The sequence below is a fragment of the Sceloporus undulatus genome, chromosome 1 (genome assembly GCF_019175285.1).
Source record: "Sceloporus undulatus isolate JIND9_A2432 ecotype Alabama chromosome 1, SceUnd_v1.1, whole genome shotgun sequence".
Taxonomy (NCBI): Eukaryota; Metazoa; Chordata; class Lepidosauria; order Squamata; family Phrynosomatidae; genus Sceloporus; species Sceloporus undulatus.
The window spans coordinates 226,862,876-226,875,021 of NC_056522.1; the positions used below are offsets into that span (position 1 = coordinate 226,862,876).

At 40.9% G+C, this 12,146-nt stretch overlaps 1 protein-coding gene across 2 annotated transcripts in view; it reads right to left on the reverse strand.

The window, feature by feature from the left end:
* The window catches only part of KYNU (kynureninase), a 145,002-nt gene that overhangs the window by 17,292 nt on the left and 115,564 nt on the right, over nucleotides 1-12,146 (reverse strand). Inside the window, exon 11 of one of the 2 annotated variants that reach the window (XM_042454120.1) lies at nucleotides 11,853-11,961. The exons of the other annotated variant lie outside the window; for it this stretch is intronic. Coding sequence (XP_042310054.1) covers nucleotides 11,868-11,961 — 94 coding nt within the window. The 3' untranslated portion in view covers nucleotides 11,853-11,867. Of the gene's footprint in view, nucleotides 1-11,852; nucleotides 11,962-12,146 lie in introns of those variants that run through there. 2 annotated transcript variants of the gene reach the window in all.

A 12,146-nucleotide genomic window follows, 5' to 3' on the forward strand; every position in this document is an offset into this window, starting at 1 on the left:
GATGGGCAATGGCAAACCTCCTCTGAAGAAACTTGCCCCCCCCTCAAAAAAAAAACCAAACCCATGGCCAGAAAACTTAGAGGTAAAAGGTAAAGCTAGTCCCTTAACATGAATGTCTATTTGTAACCAATGTAGGGGGCAGTGCTCATCTTTGTTTCTAAGCCAAAAGCAGCATTGTCTGAGGACTGTTCTGGTGGTCATGTGGCCAGCATGACTTCACTGAATGCTGCTGCCTTCCACTGAGAAGTGGTACCTATTATCTACTTCATTTGCATGCTTTTGAACTGCTAGGTTGGCAGAAGCTGGGACTAATGACAAGAGGTCACCCCATCATGCACACCCGGTGGGTCGAACTGCCAACCTGTCATCACACCAGTGCTTACCATCTCTCAATTGGCTCTCAAAATTAAGGAAAAATGTGTGTGAAAGCCTTGCATGCTTCCTCATCAAGAAATTTTCGGCTCCTCCTGTGTCACTGAATCATTCGGAGAGGGGAATTTCTCTGAATGGGAAAACTTTGTGTTCAGAGGTAATTCCCTCTCCTGGAATGATTCAGTGACACTAGAGGAAGCTGACAATTCCCTGATGATGAGAAAGCGTGCCAGGCTTTCACACAATGCACTTCCTTAACGTTTGAGAGCTGATTGAGAGACAGCAAGCGCTGGTGTGATAATCTTTGGGTCTTAACCACTTGAGCCACTGATCCCCTGCACTAACTTAGGGTCACCATAATTGGAAATGACTTGAAGGCACACAACAACAAAAAAACATGAAGATTATCGCCTGCGTTCTGAGAACGTTCCATATCATCAGTGATGAAAACGTTCCTGGAACGGATATTACCGCATTAGAAATCAAAACGTGATCAGAACGGGATCAGAACGGCAGTTTACGCACTGCGATTCCTTTTCTTGAAACCGTTCTCAGAACGGTTTGCTGTATTAAGTTTGTGGGCTGTCTTCTGATGACGTCGCCACTCAGTGGTTGGACGGCTCGGGAGAGGGCTGCCCCCAGGAAAGAGGGAAAAGGGAGGCTTGGGCATGGAGCTCGCCTCTCCTGAGTCCCTCGGCTTACTGAAATCCCTCACCTCCCTTCCCCATACGGAATCAATCCAAAAAAGGAGTTTTACAAAGCGCAGTGAGCCCTATGGTGCCTATCTGGGGGGAGCGAGGATGCTGGCTATGTGGGTTTGTCCTGCCATATTCCCTCTCTCCTCTTTCCCCATAGGAATCAATCCAAAAATGGAGTTTAAAAGAGCAGTGAGCCCTATGGGTCTTCATCTGGGGGGGGGGCAGAGGTATTACTGGCTATGGGATTGTCCTGCATCTCTCTCTCTCCTCTTTCCCCATAGGAAAGAATCCAAAACGGAGTTTAAAATCTCTCTCAGATGCAGACCAAAGGGCTCTCTCTGCTCTTTTAAACTCAGTTTTTGGATTGATTTCTTGGGGAAGGGAGGTGGGGGGTGGTGGATTCAGTAAAGCCTAGGGACTCTTGCCAGGGAGAGTGCTTCTCAGCCTCAACTGAGACGTCTTCCTCCAAAGATTTCTTGCGGGGGGAAAGAAGGCAAGCCCCTATATAAACGCTGGGGCTTCATATGCTGGCATATGTTGAGAAAAATAGGATAAACCTATGTAACTTGGTGGGAAAGGGCAGAAGGTCTCCTCCTGGCAGCCGGGCTTTACAGGGAGCTCAAGGAGGGCCTCTCAAGCGGAGGGACAGGAGGGGGACAGGGCCAAGGGCAGAGCCCGGCAGCCATTGCAGCTATTTAACACCTGTGTTTAAAAGAAGATTAGAGTCTCTGCGTCATCCATTTCCCTTTCTGGCAGCTTGAACCCCTTCTTTTGCTACTGTTGTGTGTGCCTGTAATGTGTGCCTTCAGGTTGTGAGCTTCCCTCCAGCTTTAAACTCTTGTCGGTTCTTTGCCATGGATTCTGGAGTTGTTGCTTTTGTGTGGTGCTCCAAACAGAGGAGCTTTTGTGGGTTCCCTCCTGGAGGGAAGGAGGAGAAGGTCCTGGGCATCCCTGCCTCCTGCATTGTGACAGCACAGGAGCCCCACTGGACATGACACTAGAGACCCCCGGAGAAGCAGCCAGACCCTCTCCCTCTTGCTCTCTGCTCTGGTCTCTTCTTTCCCTCTCTTTCCCTGCTTTCCTCTTCTCTTCCTTGTCCCACCTTTCCTCCCTTTTTCCTCCCTTCCCTCCCTCCTTCTTTCCCCCCTCACACAGACACACCTTCCCTCACTGCAGTCGCTCGCCTGCCTGCCTCCCTCCCTGCCTGTCATTCTTTCAGCCAATCAGGAGACGGAGAAATGAGGGAACGGATTTGAGAACGGATAAGAATACCGCACACACTTCTCTTGGAACGTTTTCATCACGTTTCAGCTCTCTGGGAACACATTCAGAACACATTCAAATCCGTTCCCTCCTGGAACACATTTGGAACACATTTAAGCGTTCTGAGAACCCGATTGGAACACATACGTGCGGTATTCTCAAATGCGTTCCGTTCTCATCACGTGATCAGAACGTTCTCAGAACGCAGTGCGATAATCTTCCATAAGTCAACATGCAGCCTAAAGGCACATACATACTTACTCCAGGTCTTGTTGGACTGCAACTTCCAGAAGCCACAAACAACACAGCCAATGTTGTAATCCAACAACATCTGGAGGGCTGGATGATTCACACTCTGATACAGAGTAAGAACACAAAGAGCCAGTGTGCTATAATGGCAGAAAGCTGGGTTGGGAGTTGGAAGTTCAAAATCCCTGTCCCTACTGAGTGTTGGACGACCTCAGTGCAGTCTTTCAGCCTGAATTACTTCACATACTTTTTGTGAGGATTTTTTTTGAATACATTGTAAATCATTTTTGATTTTGTCCTGTAACTACCCAGCCATAATAACAATGAAAAGATGAGACAATAAGTGGTGAAATCAGCAAAAATGAAGCTAGATGTTTCACTTTGATCCTGCCTTACTGCAAAAAGCATGAGTGTACTCCTTGGTTGCATCATTATTAGCACAATATAATCTGCATTACCAGCTCTGTTCAGCATCACCAACATGATAGATAAACATAGCCTTGGTTTACGTGTACGAAAGGGAAAACAGCCCTGAACTCAACTGAACACAATGTAAATTATGTGTAATAATATTTAGGGGCAATCATAATCACATGTCTATGATGATGGTGGTAGTGGTGGTGGTGGTGGTAGTAATAGTGGTGATGCAGGAGCATGCCACCACTAGGATTGAGCCTTTGTGAGTTCCCGCTTCATATACTTTCCAAAGGACTTGCTGGAGACTGGATTGTTAAAGTGTTTGAGTTGGCCAAATGGACTAACTAGCAATGTTGATTAAAAAGAAATCTTTGGACAATTATCTAAAGTATTGGGAACCATTTTTGATCTATATGAAGAGGAAATTAGGGGAGATTTTGGTTGCAGACTTGGAGGTTTGAAGCAATTTTGTTGTTTTTAGGTCAGAAATGATATAAAAACGAGTTGGCATAAATGAGAAACTTAATATATGGAACATTAATATTCTTAGGTTTGGGGAGTGGGAAGTCAATTTTAGTTTGTATTAACGTATCAATTTTAATTTATGTTGATTAGTTATTGTTTATTAATAGATATAGTTTTATGGTGGAGGAAAGTAGAGATATGGGAGTGGGATGGGGTAATTTAGTATAATTTTGTTATCTACTACTATAAGGTTATTTTATAGGTATTTTAGTATTTTTTATATTTTTATTTAGTGTTCTTGAGTGTTTACATGATTTAAATTTTAAAATTTAATTTAAAAGATTTTTTTTAAAGGTTTGCTGGCAGCCACAAGGCACTTGTTTTCCCCATCTTGTGCCTGAAGTACTTATATTTTGGGTCAAAGGAAAGTAGTAGTGATGCAGCATGTGCTCCTGAGGTCCGAGCATTTGTTTTGAACTGGGATAAGATTGGAACTACTAGTTCCATAATCCAGCAGGAAGGAAACTGGTGCTATTTCATATAGTTGTAACCAGAATGCTCTATTCTGAGTGCATTTGATAGACATTTGTAGCTAGTCATTAATCTTGTGTGCAAATGACTATAAGAATATATTGCAGCACATAAAGTATTTGATTTTTTATTTTAAAAAAAGCCTTGTGAATATTAAATTTCAGGGGAAATAGGTTTTTACAATTGTCTCTAATCTATAAAAGGATATCATTACAGATAACATGCTTGTGAAACACCATACTATTGTTTAGTCTTGTTGTTGCCACTGAAAATTCTAAGGAAATCACTAATAAAATAATAGCATAATCCCTTCACATAAGAGTATGATGATAGGAAGGCATTCAGTATGTGCCAGGAAAACAAAGGACACTTTCATCTTGAGATGACAACTCTTTAATTTGGATGCTTTCATTTACTGTCTGGTCATTTCTACATCTCTGGCAATCCTTTCTCTTGGAAAAATCCACTGAAAAATTCCTGGGAAAATGCACCAAAGATCCAATTTACATTATATAATTATATAAATGGTTGTTTATGCCATTCTAATTCTTTCTGGGTTGAAACTAGACAGGCACCCTGTCAGATTTCAGTTAGACTCCTCAGTATAGCCAGCCAACTCACTTCCAGATAGTGATTTGGGCACAATCCACTCTACAGCATTCCCCCGACTGAAGAGCCACCTCTGGAACTGGGAGCTGGTATTGCCCTACCCTCTGAATTTCTATCAAGCTCCCACCTTTTACACCACTACCTCTTGTATGTGTGTGTTAGCCTCTGGGTGAAAGTTGATTTCCCCTTGTTGTTATAAATAAAACCAACTAATTTGGAACTTGTTTCTAGAGTTCTGGGTTTGGAACAAATATACATAGGCTAAAGGTCCTAGCTAAATTTACTCTAGCCCCTTCACTGCTTCCTATTTATCTAAATGAATTTCCCCATTGAATTCAATAAGTGAGTGCCCTCTCAGGACTCCCTGCAATTTGGGTAACAGATCAAGAAAGTGACCTATATCCTTTTGAAGAACATTTGTGAGGACAGTGTAACTCAATAATTGAACATGCATCTTGGGCACTGACCATGGGGGGATCTTGCTCCTAGGTTTAGTCCAATCCCCTTGGAAGACACCCATGTTAGTGGCTCTCCACACATGAGAAAAAGAGAGAGGAGGATAATGATGCCATGTTGGGTTTCCCATACAAATATTTCATAATCTACCAAATACAGATCAAGAGTTTTTCATGCTTGCTTCATATGCCTCTCGTGTACAGACAGCAAAACAGCCATTTAGAATACACAAGAAAAGAAAAATGACACTCTTTGTCTGTCCAAACAAAAGCAAAATCAACCTAAAATTGAAGAAGCATAACAAATACAGATTGAGAAGAAGGAAATCAGTTTGCAGATATGCATGGAAAGCAATGTGTACAGGTAATAGAGACCTTGCCTATCATCCTATTGGTGGCATACACATGTGTAACCCCAAAATATGCCTATAGAATTTTTTTAGAAATTGTGGAAAGAGATATTCAGTACCTCCTTCTTTATTGCTTACACCTTGGATATGGGGAACTTGCAGATATAGCTCTATCATCTTAGCCATCAGGTGTGCTCAAGCATGTTGCAGTTGCTTTTGAGCACCTGCAGATGAAGGAACAACCTTACACTGTGAGTAAAAGCTGTTTCTTTTCCTTAAAGAATCCAGAATAAGCCCAGACATAGGATTTATCACTACGCTTAAATAACCTGGCTTATCTCATCTGAAATCAAGCCCAAATTGGGAGGCAGCCGGATCCTACCATGAGGAGTTTGTGCAGCCTGGGTCCCAGGTGAGCTCCTGTGGCCTTATTTCAAAGCCGGGAACTTTTTGACTTGGAAAACTGGCTGCTGGAGCTCACGTGGGACCCAGGCTGCAGTGACGCTGTACTCAACCAGCAGCTTTGGCAGTGAAATCTGTGCAGTAGGACCCGGCTGCCTCCCGATTTAGGCTTGAATTCGAATGAGGTAAACCGAGTCATTTAAGCAGAGTGATAAGCTCCATACTTGTGCGTCCAACTGAGACAGTGGCTCCATTCCCACTGGGCTATAAAGCGAATCAAGAATCAGATTATAGGGACATCATTCCCATTTGAACTCGTGTTCGATCCTTGTTTAAGGAAAATCGTTCTCATTTGAATTTGCGTTCGATCCTACTTTGATTGATTTCTCCAGCGAAAACGCGAATCAGTGGTGGGTAACCCGGGTTATCCTGACTACACTTTTCCAGCTTTTGTTTGTTTGTTCATTTTATTTGCAGCTGCCATGTCGAATCTGGGGCAAACTAATGGGAATGACGGGTGTCCAAATTGGTATTTTAGGAGGAGAGGAGCAATGTTCAAGGGGCTGTCCCAGGGCTGTCACCAGCTTTGTTCTCTTTCCTGCATTCGTGGTGCTATTTCCCCCCATTTGCGTAGCCTTTCCCCCAGTGGAGTGGGAAGCAGGGCAAGGCGATCACATGTGTAGACAAATTTATTATTATTATTTTTAAATTAAGCTTTCAATTGCCTAGGTGCTCTGTCGGGTGTCCGATCATTGCAAATTGCCCCATTGGCCTCCAAACACAGGAAGCGCATGATTCCCCCCTGACAACCCCCCTCCCCTTGTTGCACATAGATAGATGTGTGAGAAGACCCACTGCACACCGTTTTTATAACTATTATTTCTTCTTTTTCCTTTTTCTGTTTTTGCTGAGCACCTAAGCGCCTCAGCACTCCAGCATCTGGGTGGCAATCACAATGATGCCTAGCCACCCAAGCACTCAGGCGCTTCAGTGATCCATTGACCACAACCCCCCCCCCCCCAATAAAAACAGGTTTGAAAGATGCAAATGGGAACAGGGAACAAAAATAGCCCGCGTCAAAATGCATCGAAGCAACTGACGTCACTGTGACGTCTAATCACCTAAGCGTTTGATTGACAGCTTAAAAAAGGAAAACCCGGTTCCAGACAGGCAATGGGAAAGGGGAACAAAAAAGACAGTGTCAAAATACAACGGAGAAATATCAATGGGAGCGAGAACATGGGTCAAGAAAAACGAGTCTGTTTGCTCTCTTTTGTGATGGGAACGATGGACGTGATTCGAATACGACTTGGGAACTCACTCCGAGTCTGACTCGCAGCAAGATTCGTCACTTTATCGCCAAGTGGGAATGGGGCCAGAGTGAACTATGCTCTCACTCCCCATTGTTGTTCTAAACTCAGAGTAAGTAGAAGGGGAAAGAAAGCAGCCAACAAACAGAAACACACACACACACCAAGCTATTATATATATTGATAAATTACTTTCTACCAGCCTGTCACAGGTTCTCAGCTCTTGGGTATTCATCAAAGCCAATTGATTACTCAGATAATGTTGAGACATGCGACAAGGAACATATTGCAGGTACAGCTCCATCTCTCCACCCACCAATTGTGGGCAGGTATCAGAAATGTGAAGAATCAATACTGAAATTTTGAGTTAACAGAAAAATCTATAGTTAACTTTTGAAGGTGACCTTGTTATCCTCCATGTTCATCCCCTCAACCTCTACTTAAACATAGAAAGTCCTGCTTTATTACACCTTGGTTAACCCTCATGATGTTATCCTTTCACTTAATTTTCAGATGTTCTTAGTTGTCCATTTCAGTTTATTCTACCTCCATCCTAATGATCTCTATAAATATTGATGGCTTAGGAAGGGGTTGCAAAATTGGAACTGTAAAGGAGTATTGATTCTGGAAGGGATGGATGGGAAACATAAAATTAGGGCTGATACCTTTCTGCCAGATACTGGTCTCTTATGATTCAAAACAGCTGAGGTGTTAAGACCTAATTATAACAGTTTATAAATATATATTATAAAAATAAGAGGCAGTAAATTGTAATATGCTATGGTAAAATATGTAGTGAACATATTCTGCATGCAAAATGGATATTAACTATAAAAATATTCTTGATTGCTAGATTTCAAGACAAGGCTTAATATGTGTGGATTAAGAATTTGACAAAAGCTTACAATGAAGGATGATAAAAGTCAGTCACAAAAACTCTATGGTAAAATCCATATTGAAGAAGCCTCTCCTGGTTTTATGCCTTGATGTGCTATTACTCAACTGTTTTTTCCATGTGACTGATACCCATGAGTATGAAGTGCATGGAGGGGCTTAGTGAGAATGTGTACAACAGTCCAGTCCTGCAGTCACCGTCATATGTAATGATCAAGTCCCTGTCTGCTAAGGGTATAGCATCAGCCTGTAAATATATGCATACGATTGAGAACAAGAACTCTAGACTGACCAAATTCTCATCTTCATTGAGGTCTATGTCCATACCTTCCCACCCTCATTAAGATATTATGATATAGGGTAGGACCTCTCCCTCTTTATATAGAACACATAAAACTTCCACACTGATGGATAGGACCTTCACAAGTATCAAACACATGAGCAGAGTTAATGTATCTGGGCAACAGACTGCAATGAAGTTTAAAAATACCCTTTGTGGGGTATTATGGGGCATAGTATCCTTTTGGATAGGCCTCCTGGATTGGAGGAATTGTGCAAAGGTGATTCTACTATGACTTGGACAGCTAGATCAGAATATGGTGCTACGTTTACTTGTTTAACTTGATCAGAAGCTGATACTCTTGTGTCATCTGTAATTTCAATTAGTGATTTACCACATGTTTTGAAAATAATGGAAACAAAACCTTATGGACCCTGCAGCATGTGTACTAGAAACTATTTCTCTCTTTCATCCAAATAATGTGAAAAAGAGATGTTTATAAATCAGTGCCTAGGTGATTTCTCATAAATATATAAATCAAGGATCCAGTAAATGAAAATCTAGACAATGAGAAGAACCTGTGGTGGGCAGTTCACCTTCATTCACCCTGTGTTAGACTGGATTGTGTTCCTCGTGAATTATATACGATATGAAATTTTATGGGGATTCCCATCAAACCGCTAAAAATGCAGGTTGCCTCTGTGGCAACAAAATGCCTTCTAGTTACTTAGGCTGGTGTGAGAGCTATTTTGACAGAAAAAGCCTAGCCTCAGTAAGCCATGCCCTGGCATTCTCCACATTCGATTACTGCAGTTCATTACACAAGGACAGTGTGGCAATGGTTTGGAAACTGTAGTTAGTCTAAAGCTGGACTATGCAGCTGGGACTAAGTAGTGTAGCCTTCCCAGAATAGCACCCAGCCACGTAAAGATCCCCCCACAGATATATATATGTGATGACTTTGTCCACTATTGTTCAACTGTTTTTAGATTTTAGTCTTTGTAATTTTAATTGCTAGAACTGTTTAATAGTTTTTTTAAAGGGGGGAATTGTATATATTATTTTATCTTTAATGTACACTGCTTAGATTGTTGAAACATTTCCAGGCTCCATTTAAAGTTCAGGGTGTGACCTTTCTAAATCCTTTGTAGCTTTAGATATCATTGAGATCGTTGGACTCCATATGGGCTTGCTGATATGCTAAAAAAAGATGCATCTACACTGTAGAAATAATGCAGTTTGACACAATTTTCAGTGCTGTAGCTCCATGTTATGAAATCCTGGGATTTGTAGTTTTACAAGGGTTTCTGATTTCTTTACTGATTTTCTGATTTTCTTTACATGCTGGTGCCTCACAAAACTGCATACTCCAGGATTCTGTAGGCTGGAACCATGGCAGGTAAAGTGGTGTCAAACCGCATTATTTGTACAGTGTAGATGCACCCATAGTCAATGGAGATTCTATGTCCTTGCTATCTAAAGGTCAGGAAATTGCTTTAGGGAAAATGATACAATGCTCCCTGCAGAGGGGCTAACTGGGAGCCTATCTTGATGTTTCTTATTTTTATTTTTGCTGGCCTTTAAATGTTCTGTACCTCTGTTATTATTATTATTTTTTGCTTGCTTTAGTATCTGAAAGCTGTGTCCAAAGAGCTCCTTTATGTTACAATGTTTCAATATTATTCTTTTCATTTGTTTTATTGTAATGTTAATCTTTTGTAAGATATCCCCTTGTAAGGTGGAATATATGCTCCATAACTCAGCCAATATATGCACACAAACTGTACAGTAGCAACAGTACAGAATTACAGGAGATAACAGCTGAAGTACTTAACACAGTTTCTAGCCCAGTTTCAAGGCAGAAATGTCATATGATTAGGAATTATAAAGCATGTTTCTGAAGCTTGGTTTTTACCTTCACAGCATGTTCCCATTTTGCCAATCAAGCGATAGCAAGACAGAAGATTTTTGAAGAGCAAGAATCATGCCCAAAAGGATCTTCATTTGCCCCCATTGCTTTCAAGCGTGGTTACACTAGGGAGCAATCCCATCAGTAAGTATTTTTATTTAGCTCAGATTTCCCTTCACATCTGTATGGTTAGAATGAAGCGTTGGGCATTCACAACTCGACTTGTTTCGTTTGTAGTTGCATTAATGATGCAAGAGCGTGAGATATAATGATTGCTATGTATATGCGGTGTAAACATCAAAGGATATCCAGTTAAAGAACATAAAGGGGGGGGACCCAAATCCCTTTGACCCATGCTTCTGAATAACATATGAGCAGGCTACTCATTTATAATTTATGGCCTGGATGATCATGGGGTCCATTTGCATGGTACTGGGTGGGAGTGAAATCCCATCCATCCTGAGTACTAATTCTTTTTTTTAAAAAAAAGTAGTGTAGAAACTCAGGTTTTCAACTGTATGGGCAGAACGATCCAATTCAGGATAAAAGCCTCACTGAAGTTTGTTGTCACATTTTTTGAGGAATAATGTCTTTAACCTTCACACAGTGTCATCAAGATAGGAGTGCAAAAGCACATCTGTTAAACTGAAACAAACAATTTAAAAAATGACAATTGTTTTGTGTGTGATCATTCCTCCATATTCTCAACCCAAAATTCTTTTGTTTTTCCTAATTCCCTGTATGATTCTTTCCTGCTTAGATTTGAGAGGGAAACGCTCTTAAATTATTACTTAAAATGTATAAATGAGCACTAATAATAAAGCACTATGTGTGCATGCAACTCTTAATCATTTCTCTTAGTAGGTAAAAGCATAAGTTGTGAACTTCCGTATTTCCAAAATTTAACTTTCTCAAAAAGACAAGGATTAGAAAAAGATCAGGATTACAAAATCTGTCAAAAACACCAAGATTACTCAATATTAAAGCCTAATAGTGGGGAATCTTTCTTCTACTGAACCTTTTTGCATTTTTAATGGTGGGTAAAATGTCAGTTCTTTTTCTCCCTTTGTCATTTGCACCTGACACCTCTAAAAATGGTGAACCTGCCTTTAAGCCCAGGAGCAATTTTTAAGGCGAGTGACAGGGGGGGAAATAATCCTAAAAGCACGGTTATAATCCAATGACTGGCATAACTATGCTGCTTTGGTTATAGCATACAAAATGTCACATTTTTGGAGTAGTCATTTCACCCAAGATGTAATGGGATGTCCTTTCACATTTCAGCATTTATTTTGTCTTAGGTGAAAAGTTTAATTTAAGAACTCAGGCAAATTAAGAAGGACATATTCACTCTCTGTGTATGGAAAAAAAAGTCACAGGCTGTCTGGCCAACCAAGGTGCTTTGCTGCTGATAGGGAGTCTGAAGACAAAGGGAGCACATGTCTGCTTTAAAGATTGATTCTTTTTTTCTTTGTTAGTCTTTTAGATTCAGTTCAACTGGGAATACAACAATCTCTGAACATGTCCCTCCATATTACCCCTCCAGGTCAAAACAAAAGGAGATTGAGTTCACTTTTATAACAAGATACAAGTTTTCTGAGCCCAGAGTATGTGAAAAGAGAAATGGCCATTACACTGGGAATCCAATCAGAGCTTGTTGAATTCATACAGAACTCCTTTCGAAGCCTCTAAGGCTTTCATGATGAGGAAAGGTAATTTCATTCACAGGGAACAGGCAGAGAAAAAGTATAAGCAAGCTGCAAAAAGAGTTGGAGTCTAAATTAAATCCTAAGAAAAAATCATACCCAAACAACCCCTCTAAGGCTAATGAAGTTAAATTAAAACTGCTAAATCACCTTATGATCAACTATTATTGCACAGTGGACATATATCACTTCTATTAGCCAATACCAACTCTAGGGGACAGAGAGATAGGAAAGAG